Genomic DNA, 22,684 nt, shown 5'->3' on the forward strand with positions numbered 1-22,684 from the left:
ACAAGAATATTTTTGGTGCGCCAAAAAACAAAATAGCGACTTATTTATTGATGGCTGATTTCAAAACACTGCTTCAGGAAGCATCGGAGCACAATGAATCAGCGTGTTAAATCATGATTCGGATTGCGTGTCAAACCGCCAAACTGCTCCGATGCTTCCCGAAGCAGTGTTTTGAAATCGGCCATCACAATATAAGTTGTTATTGTATTTTTTGGTGCACCAAAAATATTCTCATTGCTTTATAATATCAATATTGAACCACTGTACTCACATGAACCGATTTAAATATGTTTTTAGTACCTTTATGGATCTTGAGAGAGGAATTACCATTGTTGTCTATGAAGGCCTCACTGAGCCATCTGATTTTATCAAAAATATCTTAATTTGTGTTCTGAAGATGAACGAAGGTCTTACGGGTGTGGAACGACATGAGGGTGAGTAATAAATGACAGAATTTTCATTTTTGGGTGAACTAACCCTTTAACTTATCTTTAGGGGATAATTTCTCAGCTGAATTTGATGTGCAATTATTTATACTATTCTATGTGAATACTATACTATGTGAATTATACAAATAATTCAAACAGACATATTTTTATTATATACATACACAAACATCACTGTTTCCACGACACATAATAACACTACATAACTTAGCAGCACTTCATATGCAACTTCAAGTGACAGAATGAAACATATGTGTTAATAAAATCTGATATTTAATACAGAAAATATTTATTCTATATTCCCTGAAATTTTAATACAGGACATTTTGACACGTGCCATCTATAATAAACATTTCATGACATGCTTTTGCAGTTCACTGAACTCTTCTTGGGGCAGCAAATATTTCCGAACGATGTCCTGCACTGCGTCCTCACTGGCTGTCTCATAGTCTTCTCTGTTTTTGAAGGGAAGGTGACCGGCGAGCTCACACAGGGCCACATTGAAGGCAGACTCCTCTTTGGCCCCAAAACAGGACAACCGGGGCCATACGATAACCCTCACCCCGATTCGGGATGAAGACGGGTCACGCTCCCTCTGCGGAGGACAACCTCGGGTGATGAAGAGGTTGTGTGCGATGTTCCTGTCAACCAGAATATCAGTGAGACTGCACACCCCATTGACGGTCGAATCCAGGTTTGGACCCTGGGTGTAGAAAAGAAAGCCTGCTGGGAAGCCCAGGAGGAGATACAAGTGTTTTTTAGGCAGGATGAGCTCTGCTGGGGAGGTCTCAATCCTCATTTGGTGGTTTAGGTAGTAGCCATGAAGATGGAGATGGTTAACTGAGGCAAACCCACCCAGGCTGTTGAAGCCAACCCTGAATCCTGGATCAGCGCTCAGCAGGACCGTTTCTATCCCCATTTGGACGGCCAAAGGGGTCAGTATCTGTGGGTGACACCGGTCCGGTTCAGGTACGAGCAGACAGTGACCGAATTCCAGCGGACTCACGTTTATTATCACTTTGCACCTTCGTTTTGAACCATTCTGATGGCACCCCCCTTCACACTGTAATTCAAAGAGCAGCTCTTTTGGGTTGATTTTGTTGAAATTGAACTGCTTTGGGTCAAAGTTCTGCCGGACGCTCAGGATCTCCTGAGGTTTTCGCCTCTCGATGCCTCTCATGATGTTCAGCTGAGCGATGTATCCACAGGGACCGGGGAGGATCCGCGTCTCCAGATCGTCCAGCTGGTACCTGAACAGCCCGGCGTTCTTCCTCTCAGTCCAACCGGACCGCAGCGCGATGTCAAATCTGGACCGGTTCTGATTTCCGGAACAAACATCATTTATAAAGTCCTTGGTAGTGTAGGTGAAAACGGCACAATCATCCATAGTTACATTACATACATTTATAACTCTTTTCCTTTCCAAAAACGCCAACGGTTGCAAGAATGACAACTCAACTCGTGCACGTTTTGAACGCCTCTGATTTGTCAAGACGAGTCATATGACACACAATTGGAATCTATGGAAAGCGAGAGGGCTCTTGCCGTTTGTTTTCAACGCGATTTGTAGTTTCTCTTTGGCTTTATCTGTTTATTTATATTTTTTTTATTTACACTATTGTTCAAAAGTTTGTGGTTCAGTACAATTTTGTTTTGATGAATATTAATACTTTTACCAAACGAAGATGGATTAAATTTATTGTAAAGGCATTTATGTTATAAAATATTTCTATTTAAAATGCTGTTCTTTAGGTTCTTTAGGATTTTTGTTCATCAAAGAATCCTGTTTTCAACATTGATAATAATCAGAATAGCAAATAATCATATTAGAATGATTTCTGAAGGATCATGTGACACTGAAGGCTGGAGTAATGATGCTGAATTTGATGCTGATTTGCCATCACAGGAATAAATTATATTTAAAAATATATGAAAATTGAAAACAGTTCTTTTAAATTGTAACAATATGATCATTTTACTGTATTTTTGATCAAATAAATGCAGCTTTGGTGAACAAAAGTGACTTCTTTCAAAAACGTTTTACTGATTGTAAACTTTTGAATGGTAATGTATGAAAATAATCATTAAGTAATAGTTAAATATGCACATATTTGCATATTAAATCAAAAGTGACCCCACTGAAAATGTCAAGTTTTTTCTTTTTTTGCTTGTTTTATAATCAGAAAATCAGTTAAAATGTTTATTCAACAAAATATTAAAAAAAAAAAAACTTTTATGTACATTAAAGGATTAGTTCACTTTCAAATAAAATTTTCCTGATCATTTACTCACCCCCATGTCATCCAAAATGTTCATGTCTTTCTTTCTTCAGTCGAAGACTTTTGTTTTTTTAAATAAAGCATATACATTTACATTTTTTTTTAGAAAATGACTGATCGTTTCGCTAGATAAGACCCTTATTCCTCGTCTTGTATCGTTTAAAGCCCTTTGAAGCTGCACTGAAACTGTAATTTTGACCTTCAACCGTTTGGAGTCCATTGAAGTCCACTATAAGGAGAATAATCCTGGAATGTTTTCATCAAAAACCTTAATTTCTTTTCGACTGAAGAAAGAAAGACATGAACATCTTGGATGACATGGGGGTGAGTAAATGATCAGGAAAATTTTATTTGAAAGTGAACTAATCCTTTAACATTTTTTCCCCCTTTTAATGATAAAATAGTAAAATATTGATTTTTTTAGAAACCCCTTTCAATTATCAGCAATATCAATTTAAAAATGAAGGATTTTCACCTACTATGAAACATTAGGTGTAATATATGAGCAAAATGCCACTAGAAATATTCACACCAATTCCCACGTAAAAGGAAATGGTGATAAATTAAAATGAAATCTTTACAAATTACATTATTTATTTAGTTATTTTTGAACATTTGCTAGTTGCAGAACAGTGTGAAAAAGTCAACATTGTTAAACCCAAACAAATCTGTAAGTAAACGAAAGATCACCACACCTCAAACAAAAGTAGTGTTTATATAAAACCAGAATACATAATTTCACATTCAACAATTAAGACTTGAATATACATGGTCAGGAGGTCAAACAAATGTGCCAAAGCATACATAACATAATTTTAAGATTAATACTTTCAGTGTGTGTCACACATTTAAGTACAATAATCATATAATGTCTTGGAATGTGCATGTAAAATAAACATAATGTGCACATAATGGAATGGAAGTGAATAAACTCAATATTTGGTCTCTTTAGACAGTATGAAATGTGTGCTGCTTTTTTATCCATAGTGGATAAAAGGCTTCAGGGTTGGGAACAAACCCTCATTAGACTGCATCACATGGAATTACCATTAAGCTCTCGCTCATTGTTTCGGATGAGGCCGTACTCAATAGCCAGATCCAAGCATCGCTGGGCGGCTTTCCGGACGGAGTCCTGGTTGGAATCGTCTCCTTTAGCCAGGACAGACAGAATCTCCAGTGCCTCACTCTCAATCAGTTTCTCTGCCAGACTTTTGTCGGCCTGCATGAGGTTCATTATGATGACCACTCCACGATGCCGCAGGTCCTGACTTTCACTGAGCAACAGAGCCTGGAAGATCTCCAGCCAGTGACTCGTCTAGAGAAGAAGAGGAAGAAGTGGATTAAAATGAAGAATGTCTTAAAGGATTAGTTCACTTCAGAATTAAAATTTCCTGATAATCATCCAAGATGTTCATGTCTTTTTTCTTCAGTCAAAAAGAAATTAAGGTTTTTGATGGAAACATTCCAGGATTTTTCTCCATATTGTGGACTTCAACAGGTTGAAGGTCCAAATTGCAGTTTCAGTGCAGCTTCAAAGCGCTCTACACGATCCCAGACGAGGAATAAGAGTCTTATCTAGTGAAATGATTTGCATTTTCTAAAAAAAAAAAAAAAAAATGTATATACTTTTTAACCACAAATGCTCATCTTGCACTAGCTCTGCGTTTATTACATAATCACATTGGAAAGGTCACGCGTGACGTAGGCGAAAGTACCGGGGTAGGGTGAAAAACTCCATCTCATTTTCTCCTCCAACATTGTCGTTTTACCCATTTTTTGTAAAGGGCGTCTGACTTCACTTTGTAAGCACTGGATCTGTACATTCACCTATGTCACGTGTGACCTTTCCAACGTGATTACGTAATGCGTGGCTCATCGCAGAGCAGTGCAAGATGAGCATTTGTGGTTAAAGTATATACATTTTGTTTTTTTTTTAGAAAATGACTGATCGTTTTGCTAGATAAGACTCTTATTCCTTGTCTGGGATCAAGTAGAGCCCTTTAAAGCTGCAATGAAACTGACATTTGGACCTTCAACCTGATCCCCATTGAAGTCCACTATATGGAGAAAAATTCTGGAATGTTTTCCTCAAAAATCTTAATTTCTTTTCGACTGAAGAAAGGAAGACATCTTGGATGACATGGGGGTGAGTAAATTATGAAGTGATCTAATCCTTTAAAGTGCCCTATTATGCTTTTTCAGATATTACCTTTCATGTGATGTGTAATACAGCTGTTTGTGAATGTAAAAGGTCCGCAAAGTTTCAAAGATCATAGTGCACGACAAATGAAGTGAACTTTTAAAATAGCACAATAGGGGCACTTTAATCAAGTAAGACTCACCGTGTCAGGAATACGTGTACACAGCTCGGGCATTTCCCCTGTCAGCACGGCCAGCGAGCCTGATGCAGCCTTCCTCAGTCGCTCATCATCTTCGCCACTGTAGAGCACCAACAACTTGAGACGGTCACTGTCTGTAGCCAGGTAACACTTCTGCACCTGATACATCAAACACAACCATAAAAATCAGTTTTTTCCAGAAGGATTTAGCTCAAAATTAGGTCCAAAAAGTGACGTACCTCAGCGCTTAAGGCCAGATTGCACATACACTCGGTGGCAGCAGCACGGACCATCTCGTGCTCCTCAAACATGTAGCCCTCAATTTTAGGCACGGCTTTCTCCTTAATGATCTTCTGCCTGTGGGTTAAAATGTGGTTTGACTGGGGGTTGTTCTGCTGTTCATTGGCTTAAAGTCACCATAAAAATCAAAATGAACAATTCTTATTTTTGAATGGAATATTGCAATGTTTATTATAAATCATTTATTTATTTTTAAATTCATGTGCCCTTGTAATCTTTAATCAAACTAACTTCTCTTCTCTGATAAAGTGTTTACTGGAACCTGTCGCTCACATGAAACTGACCAATAGTAAACCACAACCATTCAATCAATTCCTAATGGACAGATCCAAGTCTCTCTGTACATTTTTTCTTGTTCGAGAAGCCTTTTCACACAAATACGTTTAGTTGGTGACAGCTGACCTGAGTCTCTCACTGATGCCAGCCAGGTTGGTGAGGGCCATCAGAGCCTCAAAGTTCTGCAGCATCGTGCAGTCAAGCGCCAAAAGACTGACCAGGGGCCTCACCACCTCATAGACCTACACAAACACATAAATCATCATGTTATACATTTAATTCCTGATTGAAATCAGTGAAACTGGTTAATTAGGGTGCGGACGTACCCTCTCGCCCGGAAATGCGATCTCAGGGTTGGATGTGATGGTGATCTTGGCTAGAGCTTGTGCTGCTTTGATCTTCCCCCGATCTGTGCTCTCAGAAACCAACGGTAGTAAAGCCTGCATCAAGCAAACAAGAAAACTGTCATGCACTACCATTCATAAGTTTGAGGTTTTTATTTTTATTTTTTTGAAAGAAATTCTGTAATTAATCATTATTAAATCGCACCAAACTTTAAAGTTTTTATATATTTTGTTTTGTAATAATTTCACATTTAATCTCCAAATTAATGTAGAAACAACATATAGAGTGTATTTTAAATATTTCATCTAGCAGGTAGGAAATATACAGAAATTGAATAAAGTTATCAAACACTTCACAGTCTTCGCTGCATAAATTATAAATATAAATACAGATTAATCCTTATTAAAGCTACAAAAGTTATTCAGTCGAGAGCAGTGAGTGATTTTCTCTTTCTCTTTTGTTCTTGGATTAACATCAGTGACAGACAGCAGCAGGTTTATTAGGCTGCTGTCACTTTAATATCTAACACACACATCTGATGTCCTCACAGCTCTTTATGGTCATTTAAGGCTTTATTTAACTCATTTAAACTGTGCTTATGAGGATACTCGACAAAGCTGACATTTTGGCATACTTTTGTGTGGTTTTTGTCCGTTCAAGCGCAAAAAAGAACTCAGTGCGGCCGGCACACTGTCTGAAGTGGCTTTCTGTGCGCACAAGTCCTGATTCTGTCTGTCACACAGACAAAAGATTCACAGACAGCGTGCCAGTACAGAGTTAAGTTATTTTTTGGGTCTTATCATGCTTGAATGGTTTAATAGCACTTGAATGAATGATAGCGTGATCATATAATGTAACGCTAGCTAAAGGATGAAAAAAACGGATGCTGTGTTAAATATTTTTAATGCGTTAAACTGGAAAAATGAATCGCATGCTTTAACGGGTTAATTTTGACTGCACTAATTAAAATAAAATAGAAAAGTTATTATAAATTGTAATTACGGAAAAGGATTAGGGCCAAGCAATAATAGAAAAATAAAACCATCTCGAGATTAAAGTTGTTAAATTTCGAGAAAAAGGTTGAGATAAAATGTTGAGAATAAACTCATTAAATTACGAGAAAAAACTTGTTAAATTTCAAGAAAAAAGTCGAAATAAAATGTTGAGAATAAACTCATTAAATTACGAGAAAAAACTTGTTAAATTTCAAGAAAAAAGTCGATATAAAATGTGGAGAATAAACTCGTTAAATTACGAGAAAAAACTTGTTAAATTTCAAGAAAAAAGTCGATATAAAATGTGGAGAATAAACTCGTTAAATTACGAGAAAAAACTCGTTAAATTTCAAGAAAAAAGTCGATATAAAATGTGGAGAATAAACTCGTTAAATTACGAGAAAAAACTTGTTAAATTTCAAGACAAAAGTCGATATAAAATGTTGAGAATAAAGTCGTTAAATTACGTTCTCTTAATTTAACGACTTTCTTCTCGAAATTTAACACGTTTTTTTCTTGTAATTTAACAAATTTGTTCTCAAAATTTAACAAGTTTTTTTCTCATAATTTAACAAGTTTATTCTCAACATTTTATCTCAACTTTTTTCTTGAAATTTAACGACATTTTTCTCATTTTAACGAATTTGTTCTCGAAATTTAACAAGTTTTTTTCTCGTAATTTAACGAGTTTATTCTCAACATTTTATCTCGAATTTTTTCACGAAATTTAACGACATTTTTCTCATAATTTAACAAATTTATTCTCGTAATTTAACAACTTTTTTCTCGTAATTTAATGAGTTTATTCTCAACATTTTATCTAAAATTTTTCTTGAAATTTAACGATTTTTTTTCTCGAAATTTTTCAACTTTAATCTCGAGATGGTTTTATTTTTTTATTATTGCTTGGCCCTAATCCTCTTCCGTATGTAATAGTATTTCACAATATTACATTTTTTACTGTATTTTTGCTCAAATAAATGAGACTTTTTATCAAAAACATTAAATAATCTTCCCAACCACAAACCTTTTACCTGTACTGTATATTAAAATAATGGTGTGAAATGTAACTCAATTGGCATGATGAGAGAATATACTTACTTTTCCTCCTCCTTGTGCCACAACTAACCCTCTGTCCTCATGTCTCTCCACCAGAGCCAAAATCACCCTGTCAGGAAGAGGAAGAGAGTGACTCATTTCATCTGATAAATGGGCCATTTCCTTGGACAGAGAATAACCATTTTGCACACTAAAATCCATTTTCAAACAATCTCCCCTGATGGAGCAAATTGATCTAAGGCTTAATCTGAATTTGGGACAGTAGTTTTGCCAGCAGTGGGAAAGGGCCAAAACTGGAGTGCAATTAAAGTACTTTCACAGTAGCGGCCTTTGAATTCTGCCAGATTGATTCAAATTGATTGAGCTTCAAAGTAGACAGACCTGGCGATACACTCTCTGCAGGCCTCCGTGAGGGCAGGACTCTCCTGTTTTACCATACAAACCAACGCTGACACCACCCCAGCCTCTAAGAGCTTCACCACCCTCTTCTCTACAAACGATTGGGCATCCTACATGAACACAAATTGAAAAAAAATTTGGTCATTTATTCTCCCTCATGTCGTTTCAAACCTGAATGACTTTCCTTCTTCCAAAACAACAGGAAAGAGATGAGCAAATAATGACTTTTGGTCTGTTTTTGCAAATGAAAATGTTGCAAGGACTAAATTTATAGTGCTTTTTTGGAGCTTGTCAGGCCTTGGTCAACAAATACTTTTGTTATATGGAAAAGAGCAGCGTGAACACTCTGCTAAACATCTCCCTTTGAGTTCCTCAAAAAAAAAAAAAAAAGTATATATGATAGTGATATGGGTTTTGGATGGCAAATAGAATGAGATAACATAAATGATGATAAAACTACTAAATGATGATGAAACTACGTTCAGTTTTGGTGGACGTATCCATCATCTCGTTGGTTCTGTTTATGTTACCTTTGGATGCTCCTCAGGCACATGCTGTTTAGCATATTTAGCTAGTTCCACCATCTGAGGGTCTGGTTTCTCTACATCATAGCTGTTGGTGCAGTTAACCAGTGTAGATCCGACAGCAAATAACACGGTTTTGTCTTCAGACTGCAAAGAAAGTGAGAACATGAGGGATTTGCTGTATCTGTCAAGGATTAGTATAATGGGGGATGTGTATCTCCAAAACAGTGGGAAGGGCGTTACCTTAGCTAGCTCAAACATGGCCTGAAGCGCTTTTTTATCCTCCACCAGGTCCTCTTTCACATCGGCGTCTAGCGTGAGGTAGGCCAGACCCTCGATGGCCCAGCGCCGGGATGTTGGAGGAAGAGCTTCATTGCAGAGCCACCTGGAAGAAAAAGACAGCTGAAGGCCACCTGCACATAACACCTTTGCAATTATAGATCAACTGACTTCTTTAAAGGGGTCTAATTTACATATGCACTCCTGAGCAAAAATGCTTTTGCTGTAGCTGCAAAACTAAAACATCTGCATAGGTCTCATGCTACAGCTCAACATGAGAATATTCTGATTAGTCTTTAATTAGTAAAAACTCTCCAAATATGATGCACTTGTGAGAAACCTCCTCCTTAAAATATAAAGGCAACAATATATGTTAATGTGTGAAAAATGTGCAATGTTTCATGTCCATAAGACACTTATATTGATATTATAAATGAGTGCTGTCAAACGATTAATCAAAGTGATTAATCACATCCAAAATAAGTTTGTTTACATAATATGTGTGTATTTATTATGTATATATAAACACACACATGCATGTATATATTTAAGAAATATTTACATGTGTGTGTGTGTGTGTGTATGTGTGTGTATGTGTGTATATATATATATATATATATATATATATATATATATATATATATATATATATATATAAAATTTGCATTTTATATAAATATTTTATATATAAATGTAATATATTTATATTATGTTTATATTTATATTATAAACATTATGTAAACACAAACTTTTATTTTGGATGCAATTAATCATGATTAATCCTTTGACAGCACTATTATAAAGACATAAACGAGGTATAGATTGTAAGACACTTACAATCTATACATCTTTTTTTACACAATTTTATATATATATATATATATATACAGTACAGTCCAAAAGTTTGGAACCACTAAGATTTTTAATGTTTTTAAAAGAAGTTTCGTCTGCTCACCAAGGCTACATTTATTTAATTAAAAATACAGTAAAAAACAGTAATATTGTGAAATATTATTACAATTTAAAATAACTGTGTACTATTTAAATATATTTGACAAAGTAATTTATTCCTGTGATGCAAAGCTTCCAAACACTGCAAAGGGTGATGCAAACACTGTTCTTTTGAACTTTCTATTCATCAAATAATCCTGAAAAAAAATATTGTACACAAATATTTTGTACAGTTGTACACATTAAATGTTTCTTGAGCAGCAGATCAGCATATTAGAATGATTTCTGAAGGATCATGTGACACTGAAGACTGGAGTAATGATGCTGAAAATTCAGCTTTGCCATCACAGGAATAAATTACTTTGTCAAATATATTCAAATAGAAAACAGTTATTTTAAATTGTAATAATATTTCACAATATTACTGTTTTTTACTGTATTTTTAATTAAATAAATGTAGCCTTGGTGAGCAGACGAAACTTCTTTTAAAAACATTAAAAATCTTAGTGGTTCCAAACTTTTGGACTGTACTGTATATTTTAATTTATATTGTCTATGTAATAATCTAATGTCAAATAATATTATGTAATAATGTATGTAATAATGTAATGTCAAATAAATTATATTTAAAATAATACATAAAATAATTATTCAATAATTAATAAAAAACTAATAAATTAAAAAGTAAAATAGAATAAAAATATTTATTAAATAATAAATATTTAAATAATAAAAAGTAATAAATTAATAAATACAAATAATTTACTGAATAACAATAAATAATACATTAATAAACAAATGTTATAAATTATTTCATTAAACCTATTAATATATAAAGTATAAATATGTTAACCCAGGCAGGGCCTAAAAACATTTAGCTAAATCTCCTTTTTTTCATCCCCCTGACATCAGTTTGAAAACCCATTGAAAAAAGATTTCTTACACCGCTGAAAGAAATGTGAGTGATTGCCTAATATGCAAAACTGATCACTAAAAAGCTATTAAACAAAACTCAAAACCTACTTCCTGCACTGTTTGGCGAGTTTAAGTGTTGAACCTTCTGCAAACTGCTTCATGCTGAAATCTGTGCCTCCAGCAGAGCCAAGTTTGCACAATCCCTAGAAAACACACATACACATACAGAAGTCAGCAAACAAAAGATAACTCAAAACTCAGATGTCTTTGAGTCTGAATACTGACCACCAGCGCTCGCACACGTATTCGGTCATTTTCGCTTTTCTTGTACAGGTCTTTCAGCAGAGCCACGCCATTGGCTGTGATGAATGATGCTCTCTTGGCTTTGCCCGCAGCGTGAATGAGCGCCTCCACTGCCACCTGCTGGTGAGTGATGTTTTCGGATGCACAAAGGGAGATGACGGCATCCATGATACCGCTCAGCTCCAGGGTGCGATTTCCCACATCACTGGGGCCCTGCAGCAGTACAGAGACCGCCTGTATCGCTCGTAGTTTCCTCCCCATATCTAAGCTGCCAAAGTGATGCCTGTAGAAAACGTGAATGGATATATATCTGTCTGTCTATCTTCTGTCTGTCTATATATATACATAACTTGTGTCACTTACTGGACATATTCCTCACAGAGCTTGCTGAAGTTTTCCCTCTCATTATCACTCTTCAGGTCATCATAAAGCTTATTAAGTAGAACAGAGCAGCTCATGGGAGTGTTGTCCGTCAGTGGCGGCCCACCCTCGACCTCAGGAACAGTTCCTGCTACTTCTAGAATCTTCTTTAGCCCTAAAAGGAAAAGTAAAACTATGAGATAATCTGTTTAGCCATCAAAGATTTTTTAACATCAGTGATGAAAAAACAGTCTACACTAAATCTCAAATGAGAGCAGATCTTGTGGCCAAACACTGTCAAACATACCCTGGTCGATGACCCACAGTGTGAGCGAGTTGTCTGGGTTTTTGAATGATTTTCGTGGCACCTGTTTGACCAGCAGGTTGATGGCGCTGTCACGTCCGGCTCCGGACACGCTGGAAGCAGGGAGCATGTCAATTAGATGACGCAACATGGAACGCAGCTCATGGGACGGTTCTGCAACACATACAAAACATTTTCAAAATTCATGCATTTTCAATTATTTTTCATATTTCAAATCTAGAAGACACCAGAAATGTCTAAAGTATTAATATAATACCAAGGGGTGTTTTGCATATATTATTATAGCATAGGGTTGTGACGGTGAGGAAATTTCCCCACCGGTTAATCGACGTGTGACCACACCGGTAATACCAGTATCAACGGGGGGTGGGGGGTATTCCCTCTTTTACACCTGAAAAACATTCCATGAAAACATTCCAGGATTATTCTCCTTATAGTGGACTTCAATGGACTCCAAACGGTTGAAGGTCAAAATTACAGTTTCAGTGCAGCTTCAAAGGGCTTTAAACGATACCAGACGAGGAATAAGGGTCTTATCTACCGAAACGATCGGTTTAGCGGAACGAACGCAGCGCCAGTTCCATTTTTTCAAGTAGAATAGGGAAGGCGTAGGACATACAGCGTAAGCTTTTTTAAGAATACAAAAGTGTGGTTTTGGCAGAAGCACTTGGAAGGTGATCATTTGTTTAAATAAAGCATATACATTTACATTTTTTTGGAAAATGACCAATCGTTTCGCTAGATAAGACCCTTATTCCTCGTCTGGTATCGTTTAAAGCCCTTTGAAGCTGCACTGAAACTGTAATTTTGACCTTCAACCGTTTGGTGCCCATTGAAGTCCACTATAAGGAGAATAATCCTGGAATGTTTTCATCAAAAACCTTCATTTCTTTTTGACTGAAGAAAGAAGGACATGGACATCTTGGATGACATGGGGGTGAGTAAATTATCAGGAAAATTTTATTTAAAAGTGGACTAATCCTTTAATGAAAAACACAACAAATAGAAAAACACAACTAATCCTTTGCAGGTTCCATATTAGCACTGGAATTAAATTCGAAATATTGCCAAATAGGTGCTTTTACATCAAACCAAATCTTCCGCCATTGTCTTGTCAGTCAGCTAGTGAAATAAATGAGATCTGACTCCTGCTGCTGATCTGTGCTGCGACTCTCGTTTGGCTCACGCTGCATTCAGCAGACACGTTCAGTTTTTAAATGTAGAGTCTGTTCTCTAACTTAATGTGATTTTTATTACTATAAAAAATCAAAACGATGGTGGGGGTTGGTGCTGCGCTGGGCAAGTGACATAACCGGTGTTGTGGCTGAACATCAGTAACAGCGTCTATCGCAGCAAGCCTATTAGAGCAATTTCCTACAGTTATGTTTTATAATAATTTTGTTTTATATTATGTTTTAAAGACTCTTTACAGGTTTTCAGACTGGAGGAAATATAAAAGAAAAAAAACAACAAAGAAAATTACTACATGGCTCTCTGGAATACTGGAATCTGATTGGTCAATCATGAATTCTGCAGTGAAATATTTATCATTTTTAAATTTTTCTGTCAAAAGTACCGACTTCGATACCAAGTCGATACTGAAATATTAAAAATGTGACCGCTGTTGAGTGGATTCGTATCTCTGATTGGCCATTGTGTTCACGTACTCAACAGATATGTCTGTGATTGGCTACAATGATCAACACACAGAATAGTTTGAAAGCGTTTTGAAAGCAGGAGCGGGAGTGTTTGAAAGCAGGCATCTATTAGCGAACTGGTCCGCTGACAGACGCCTGCTTTCAAACCCTCCTGTGTGTATCTGTGTAAGCGCTCGGTTAAGAGCGTCATTGATATCCATTTATAACATGTTTTTGAAGCGTTGATCATTGTAGCCAATCACAGACATGTATGTTGAGCGCGTGAACACAAATAACTATTTCTTCTTGTGTAATACAATAAAAAATAAACATAAATCAATATTTCATTTATATTTTATCACTGTTTCATCAGTTTTTATTTATGTGTTTATGCTTGTGTGTATTTATTTACTTATTTGAGTAGTCATGTAATAACTGTGAATATATACTGTAAGCCAGTCATTTTCATAAAATAAACTCCTTAAAGGTGATACAAATGCCCTCTGCTTCATGTCGGGGGTCATAAACATTACTTTTGGTCTTTACACTGCCATAACCCAGTCTTAAAGAAGTAGAACAGAAATTCTCTGCTGGAAATTATTTCTGGTCTTGTCATGGGCTTAAAGTAGGTCGCTGAACTGAGCTCTCAAAGTGAAGGTCGGTCTCACCTGGCAGTATGGCCTCGTCTTTCCCTCTGATCTCTTTCTTCATGCCCTCCGTAAGAGCCTCAAACATCACCTGGAGCAGATGGCATGCTGAAAGAGACACGGTGGATGCAGCAGAACCCATGACACCACACAACCTGTCCATGCCAACCTCGTTCACAATGGCCATGGTCTACAAACACAACAATATGCATAGATTGAGAAGCTATAGACACAATACCTGTGGGCAGGGCTTGACAAACTTTTTTTGCTCACCAGACACTGTGGCTAGTGGTTATCCAAAGTTACTAGCCACTCAAAATTTTCATTGGCCACAATTATGACATCGATACCATAGGGAAAACTACCATATAGATATTTTTAATATTATCTCATAATTTGGCAGCAGGTATATTAGGCTGCTGTCACTTTAAGACCTGATGCACGGATACATTATACTGTTAGGGCTCGTTCACACAGAACGTGTCTTTGCGTCTAAAAATGTGAGACGCAGTGCTCAGGAATGGGTTTAAAAAAATGGGTCTCGAGATGCACTTTTGAGATGTGATGCAATAACAGCAATAATAAACAAATAAAACTGAATACTGTAATACTGTAAACAGAAGCTTGCAATGCTTGTCCCACCTCCAAGTTCTTCTGATTGGTCCACTGTTTTGGAACTGACATTGATGAGCAGCACTGCGTGTAAAAGTTGAAATTCTTTTAACTTGACACGGCATCTTAAAAACGCGGTGCTCACGTGCGAGGCGCTGTGAGAGCGGTCATGCACGTCTGTCAAGCGTGTTTACATAGAAAAACGATGGAAAAGTAACACATTGGAATAGAAAACGGCCACTTACCCATACGTTTTCTTTCTCAACTGTTTACGTTCACTTAAAACATAACTGACTGTTTATGTGAAGACCAGCGTTTTCACATTATTTTGAGTGTATTTGACTGTTTAAGAGCAATAAGCATCGAAAAATAACTCAATTTATTACTGATAGGCAGCTTTATGTGCGTGCACTTTGGAAGTGAGCGCAAAATCTGCAGGAATGTGTAAAATTATGCGCAATACATGCAATCCCATGCTGAAATTCAAGCCCTGTAACACGAACAATATTCATCTGGAGCAAATGAAACAAGTGAGTGAGGGAAGGCGGGTTTGTGTGTCAACTCGCTGTCGGAGAGATGAGAGAGCGAGAAAGTGCAGCTGGTATTGTGTGTCTATTCTGTGGAAAATGAGTATTGGAAGCATTTCAGATATTTCAGTATCGATATGTATCGGAAAAAAAAGTTTGACAACACTACATTGCACTTAGTATATTATATCAGATGCCTTTTTAAAAGACTACAATTGAAAAATGTATATATTATACAGTACAGTTCAAAAGTTTGGAACCACTAAGATTTTTAATGTTTTTAAAAGAAGTTTCGTCTGCTCACCAAGGCTACATTTATTTAATTAAAAATACAGTAAAAAACAGTAATATTGTGAAATATTATTACAATTTAAAATAACTGTGTACTATTTGAATATATTTCACAAAGTAATTTATTCCTGTGATGCAAAGCTGAATTTTCAGCATCATTACTCCAGTCTTCAGTGTCACATGATCCTTCAGAAATCATTCTAATATGCTGATTTGCTGCTCAATAAACATGTATGATTATTTTCAATTATTTTCAATTATTTTCAATGTTGAAAACAGTTGTGTACTTTTTTTTTTTTTCAGGATTCCTTGATGAATAGAAAGTTCAAAAGAACAGCATTTATCTGAAATACAAAGCTTCTGTAGCATTATACACTACCGTTCAAAAGTTTGGGGTCAGTAAGAATTTTTATTTTTATTTTTTTGAAAAGAAATTAAAGAAATTAATACTTTCATTCAGCAAGGATGCATTAAATCAATCAAAAGTGGCAGTAAAGACATTTATAATGTTACAAAAGATTAGATTTCAGATAAACACTGTTCTTTTGAACTTTCTATTCATCAAATAATCCTGAAAAAAAATATTGTACACAAATATTTTGTACAATTGTACACATTAAATGTTTCTTGAGCAGCAGATCAGCATATTAGAATGATTTCTGAAGGATCATGTGACACTGAAGACTGGAGTAATGATGCTGAAAATTCAGCTTTGCATCACAGGAATAAATTACTTTGTGAAATATATTCAAATAGTACACAGTTATTTTAAATTGTAATAATATTTCACAATATTACTGTTTTTTACTGTATTTTTAATTAAATAAATGTAGCCTTGGTGAGCAGACGAAACTTCTTTTAAAAACATTAAAAATCTTAGTGGTTCCAAACTTTTGAACTGTACTGTATATAAAACTCAACCCGCCAAAGTGTCTAGTAGAATTGACTGCGTTGCACGCCACTGCTGAAATCCACATTAATTTCAAGCCCTGCCTGTGGGCTTAACTATTAAACTTGATTATGATGGGAAGTTATTCACCCTCGACTGGTGTCCAGTACACAGGCCAACCAGAGTTCTGAGAGCAGAAAGGATCAGTTCCTCCTGTTGGGACTCAAGAAGCTTCTGGAGGAGTTTGACTCCATCATTCCTGAAGATCTGCTCGGCGCCTGCGTCCTCCCGTGAAAGAAACACCAGATTCTGAGCAGCCTGATTAAAAACATGAAGACAAGCAGAGAACATCTCAAAGACTGCATGTTTAAAGTCATAATAAGTTTGAAGGTCACCTTGCCCACCTTCTGTCTGTCTGAAATGGGTGCTGAGCTGTCCAGAAGGAGTTCGAACATCTGTTGAACTCGTGCGTCTGTGGAGGAGAGCTGTGCTGCCTATGTAGAAACACAATATGGTTTCATTTTCAGATCATAAATAGTAGCAGTGATATATTTCTTTGCAAGCACCTCTCATAACCTCCCACCTTCTGCTGGATATGTGCTCCTAGCTGTCTAAGCAGGTCCTGGAAAGCTTTATTCTTGGGTTCCAGCTGTGCACATTTCTGAGCGTCCATAAACGCCTGATCCAACCGTCCGAGCTTCTGCAGAGCCTGCGCTCGACGAAACCGGGCCTTGATGTCACCTGGATCTACGTCCAAAGCTTGAGGAACACAACTTGGTTAGAGTGATGAAGATTGCTTTTTAAGGTAATAATATCCTAAAATAATTTTTACCTTTGGTGGCATCTGACTCTGCTTTGGTATAATCCTCAACTTTAAGGTAGCATGCTGCTCGGTTGCGGTACAGAACTGCACTCTCGGACTGACAGTCGCTGAGCTTCAGAGCTTTGGTGTAGCAGCTGAGAGCTTGTTGCACATCACCGGCTTTAAAATGGTTGTTTCCTTCCTCCCTCAGTGCAGAGGAGTCCTGGGTCATCTATATATTCATAAAACACATTACATTTGGAAACAGAATATAATACAACAGACCTTTTATTGACTGTACATACTGAATAGCTACAGTTGTGGAACACAAATGAATTTAAAAATAAAGGACAATAAGAGATAATACACAAAAGCGTTGAATTATGTATTAAGCACTGCATTATGATAAAGGTTTTTGCAAATAATACACATTGTATTATACAGGCATCATAACATCTGTGTCTGTAACAGCAACTATGGTGAAGTTGCTTGGTGACCATAGATGCAATCTCACCTTTCTTTGCGTCTTTGTTTTCGCTTTTCCAGATAAAAAAAACGCCTGGGTTTTTAATAGTCTACACTGTTTGTTTCTTTAAAAAAACGCCGTAAAATATTCCTAATGGTCCAAATAGTTGCAGTAGTTCTGTTCTCGACTGTTCTGCCTGTACGCTTCCTGGTTTTGATGCGCGATGATGACGCTGCCGAATCTTACTGGTCGAACGTCTTGTTACTTCATTAATATTCATGAGCCAAGCCTCTGGGCCGCTGTAGGATTCGAAGCTCCGCCTCTTTTGCTCTTCTTGACCATATAAGTCCAGTAACATCCAACGAAGGAATTCCGATTGCAGTGACAGAGGACATTAAAATTAAATTTAAATATTTGCTTTCTATCTATCTATCTATCTATCTATCTATCTATCTATCTATCTATCTATCTATCTATCTATCTATCTATCTATCTATCTATCTATCTATCCAGAAATTGACTTTCAAAAATAAACCTGCAATTTTAAACATTAACTACAGCTGTCACAAATGTGACAACTAGCCCCGGTCTTCACAATATATAATGATAAATCATCGGAATTATATATTTGTGGCATTTAACGCCTACAAAAATCTAACCAATCAGAGGCCAGTGCGCCTCAGCCCTCAGAAAACTTCACTTCCCACAATGCTTTGCTCCATTCTCAAGCTCTCGCACAGGATCACAGACGTCTTTCAGAAGGAAATAACGGGTAGATATTTGATGTCCCGTGACTGCTTTCTCGTTTTAAATCCTTGTCACCAACAGGTAAGCCGTTTCAAAAGGCGCTAGAAGTGCATTATAATGATTTCAAACATAAAAAAGGTGTTTTCTGTAGCTTGATCGCGCGTTTGTATTGAAGAATAGACCAGAGCCAATGTATTTACATGCTGCACGCGCATAGTACGCGATCTTACCTGCAGATGTAGCCTATAAACTCTTATATATGTGTGATTTTCAGTGGGAATGTCAGTTAGAGGTGGATAGATCGGAAATAACGCGCTAAACGAGTAACTTGCCTCCATATGCAGATGTAGGCTAAGGCTTGCACTGGTTCTCAGTGGATCTGTCTATGGCAACAAGCTGGTTTAATGTCGAATTATGTGCTTAAAGGGTGCTGATATCAGTGCTGATAACATTCCCACACAAGAGGACAATATTTCAGGCATATTTGTGGGAAGTGGGGAAGCATTTCTGCTGCAGTCATGTTGAGGTCTTTGGGACTTTCAGAGCAAGATCAGGCTGCTGTAGTTTTACATGCTGATCTATTTCCTCACTTATCCTTTATATTGTAATATATATGTATGTTTAAACCATTTTTATTTTTTTCATTTTAAAGCAGTCAGTGATTTTTTGTGATTGTTTCAGTTTCGGGGATGCACCAATATAATTTTTTTATTTATTTTTATTTCTTATAGGGATAGTTCACCCAAAAATGAAAATTCTGTCATTATTTACTCACCCTCATGTTGTTCCAAACCTCTATACATTTCTTTCTTCTGTTGAACACAAAAGAAGGTATTTTAAAGAATATGGTTAACCAAACAGTTGACTTTCATAGTATGAAAAAAAAAAATATTGAATTCAATGGGACCAACAACTGTAAATGATGATTTTCATCTTTGGGTGAACTATGCCTTTAAGAGCAAACGGCAATACTATGAATTGACACTCTTTTATCTGTTGCAGTGTTCACATTTAATTGGTGTTTGACCTATGTGGGATTTTTAATGACTGATGCCAATACCAATGGTGCTGGATGACCAATATAAAGGAAAACATTATCCACAATATTTATTCAAAATGTACTAAAATGTTTATTACCCTTTGATAAGGGAACTTGCTAACATCGGTAAAGTTGGTTTTATATTCGCACATTCGGAAATCCGTATTCAATAGCCTTGTTAATCACACTACATTGGACATTCAGTGGACATTCACAAGTAAATATGCCATTAAAACAATACTTGCCTATTTTGATCGACTGGGAAAAATGTTGTAAGTTGACAATCGTTGGTTGTCAATATCATGTCGCTGCTTAAAATTCGCAAACATTAATTTATTGCACATTTATTGGAAAGTCTGAATTTATCAGAAGTCCGAATGTGCGAATATAAAACCAACTTTACCGAAGTAACTTGCTACTGATAATCAGTTAAACAAACTTAATTATCAGCCAACAATAACAAACAGCAGTTAAGTAATCAATCTGGCCGATATATCGGACTATCATTATTCACAGTGAAGCTCAAATCAATAATTTTTCATGCTTTATTCAGATATTTTAATGTATGATATAAAGAATGGATAACTATTAGTGATGCACCAAAATAATTTTTATTTATTTTTTACCCAAACCGAAATTAAAGTTTTCATTCATCCCGCTACATCTCCAACGCGTCATTTGAGAAGCGTTAATTAAACGTCACTGTTTTGGCCAGATTTTTGCCCGATCAAAACCGAAAATTCCCTTTTTTTTGTTTTGTATTGCTATTTTAGACAAATATGTTTTTGTTGCCGATCACTAATAATTTAGTATATATATTTTTTTCTGGCATAATATATTTAAAATTTGAAAAAAGGAAAAAAAAAAAAAAAAACACACATATATATATATATATATATATATATATATATATATATATATATATATATATATATATATATATATATATATATATATATATATAAAATGTGTATATATGTGTATTTGGAATAAAAAAAACAATAAAAAAAAAAAAAAAATATATATATATATATATATAATGTGTATATATTCATTTATTTATTTTATTGAAATATTTTAAAGTGTGTATATATATATATATATATATATATATATATATATATATATGAGTTTATTTTTTTATTTATTATATATATATATATATATATATATATATATATATATATATATATATATATATATGTAAAATATATATATATTTATTTAATTGAGATATTTTAAATTATATATATGTATATACAGTATATATAATTTAAAATATCTCAATTAAATAAATAAATAAATAAATATATATATATATATATATATATATATATATATATATATCTAAATAAATAAAAAATAAACTAATATATATATTTAAAATATCTAATAAATTGTTTTATTTAATATGACCTGTTCATTGATTTGTATAATAATTAAGCAATTATAAAATAATAATAATAATAATAATAATAAAAAAATGAATACAGGCTCTAGTCAACGAAATTCCCCTACTTTTGCATTGGGAATAATGTGTGTTTTTAAAAAAAAAAACTTTATTGTATTGATTGACTGCCATTGTTTAGATTTATGCTTTGGTAGACTCATGTAATCGATGCGTTACACGTACATTTGGGAGACCCATTAAACTACACAGTTCACTGAGATTGTTTGTTTTCACAGGTGCTCGACTCTCCGTTTCTGAGACTTGCTGTGGAAATCTGAGCTTAAAATAGGAAACATGGAAGAAAGAGCTTCAAACCAACTCTATTCATTAGTTTTCTAAAACTAGGTTTACTATCTTCCATCAAGAGCCGATTCCCTTTTGTAGCCTTCTCAGTTTTATGTAGCCGTTCCTGGAACTTCTCCATTTTGGACGTGGGATCGTTTGAGCTGTTTACCAGTGCTGTAGGAAAGGCCTAATCCCAAGTCTTTCTGGAGAGCGCTAAGACACTGCCTGACTCGGAGCTGACAGGATTAACTTCATATTAGATTTGCGAGACAAAGGAGGAAGAACACCTGCTTGTTTTTACAGGCAAATCCAGGCCACGCTGCTCTGGGTTTGTCTTGTTTTTGAATCTTGTATGCGAGACGCCACCTTCCATTGTCAAATTTGGCACAATTCGTGCACTTCCCAGAATTGCCTCCTGTTGTCGGACTTTACAATCCAAAATCATTCTGAATCAAGGTCAGTCGTCCTTGAGCGCAGAAAAGGGACGTGTTCGGCCACAAAATATTAACGCTACAGACTTTGGTGGATACATTATGGCATTAAAAGCATAGTGCACAAGCAGATCTGCATTATTAGAGCCTGAGAAGACACATCAGCCAAGCTGGAAAGAAAAAAGGCTTAAGAAAGAGGGGGCGTACTGAGCCAGGTCGTTCTTATTCCACTCTGGTCCTTTCTCTGCTTGGTGGAAACCTGCATTCGTTGCGATGGCTCCTCGACCGGCTCAGACAGGAGCGACCGCTGCCGTGTGAAGGACTACACTCAACCCTGTAAGTGAGAAAACACACACACACACACACACACACACACACACACACACACACACACACGGGCATCTCAAAGTGAAGACAGCTGGGTGGCACTGCTGTATTGGTTGTGACATCATGAATTGAATAAGGCATTTATATGAATGAGGCGTTTATGCAGCGCTTTACTATGTACTACTGTACACCCAAAACACTTTATTATCATGTCAGGGGTCTCTCCTCAACCACCACCAGTGTGCAGCATCCACTTGGATGACTGGCAAAGACTTAGCTCTTGAATATTAATTAGGTTGTGCACAATTAATTATTTGCTCATTTTCAAGTCAAAACTGACAACAGTACATGGGAAAGTAATAGTACAATTATAAATCCAAAGATCATTTGGATCATTTGGTTATTTTAATATTATTTATATAATATTCTAGTATTTATT

The 22,684-nt window shown here is 35.7% G+C and overlaps 3 protein-coding genes across 5 annotated transcripts in view; 1 reads left to right on the forward strand and 2 right to left on the reverse strand.

Annotated features, from left to right (window-relative positions):
- Nucleotides 1–578: 578 nt before the first annotated feature.
- On the reverse strand, nt 579–1,941 carry gdpgp1 (GDP-D-glucose phosphorylase 1). Its single transcript, XM_048159347.1, has one exon. It carries the CDS (start codon nt 1,831–1,833, stop codon nt 787–789), a length of 1,047 nt encoding a protein of 348 aa, XP_048015304.1. The 5' UTR covers nt 1,834–1,941; the 3' UTR covers nt 579–786.
- A 1,480-nt stretch (nt 1,942–3,421) lies between these two features.
- Nucleotides 3,422–22,263, reverse strand: unc45a (unc-45 myosin chaperone A). 2 transcript variants are annotated; one of them, XM_048157686.1, is made up of 19 exons: nt 22,126–22,263; nt 17,531–17,732; nt 17,282–17,457; nt 17,103–17,192; nt 16,849–17,016; nt 14,401–14,569; nt 12,078–12,248; nt 11,774–11,945; nt 11,393–11,693; nt 11,216–11,310; nt 9,206–9,347; nt 8,969–9,109; nt 8,421–8,548; nt 8,082–8,148; nt 5,967–6,080; nt 5,767–5,882; nt 5,304–5,421; nt 5,068–5,223; nt 3,422–4,040 (listed from the first exon to the last, which is right to left on the reverse strand). In XM_048157686.1, exons 2-19 carry the CDS (start codon nt 17,730–17,732, stop codon nt 3,759–3,761), a joined length of 2,808 nt encoding a protein of 935 aa, XP_048013643.1. In that variant the 5' UTR covers nt 22,126–22,263; the 3' UTR covers nt 3,422–3,758. The 2 variants fall into 2 exon arrangements, with proteins under 2 accessions (XP_048013643.1, XP_048013642.1); XM_048157685.1 differs by lacking the exon at nt 22,126–22,263 and adding an exon at nt 18,015–18,206.
- The window catches only part of man2a2 (mannosidase, alpha, class 2A, member 2), a 33,484-nt gene continuing 32,912 nt past the window's right edge, over nt 22,113–22,684 (forward strand). For both annotated transcript variants that reach the window (XM_048157684.1, XM_048157683.1), the window contains exon 1: nt 22,113–22,254. The gene's annotated coding sequence lies outside the window, so the exon portion shown is untranslated. The remainder of the gene's footprint in view (nt 22,255–22,684) is intronic.

This window comes from Megalobrama amblycephala, linkage group LG15 (assembly GCF_018812025.1).
Source record: "Megalobrama amblycephala isolate DHTTF-2021 linkage group LG15, ASM1881202v1, whole genome shotgun sequence".
NCBI classification, from domain to species: Eukaryota; Metazoa; Chordata; class Actinopteri; order Cypriniformes; family Xenocyprididae; genus Megalobrama; species Megalobrama amblycephala.

Excerpts from the sequence above, each read along its gene's own strand:
- gdpgp1 (XM_048159347.1), bottom strand. The coding sequence starts at position 1,833 with ATGGATGATTGTGCCGTTTTCACCTACACTACCAAGGACTTTATAAAT.
- unc45a (XM_048157686.1), bottom strand. The coding sequence starts at position 17,732 with ATGACCCAGGACTCCTCTGCACTGAGGGAGGAAGGAAACAACCATTTT. Across the intron at positions 17,017-17,102 it reads CCATTTCAGACAGACAGAAG|GCTGCTCAGAATCTGGTGTT; the intron begins GTGGGCAAGGTG and ends GTTTTTAATCAG. Across the intron at positions 8,549-8,968 it reads TGCCTGAGGAGCATCCAAAG|GATGCCCAATCGTTTGTAGA; the intron begins GTAACATAAACA and ends GTGTTCATGTAG.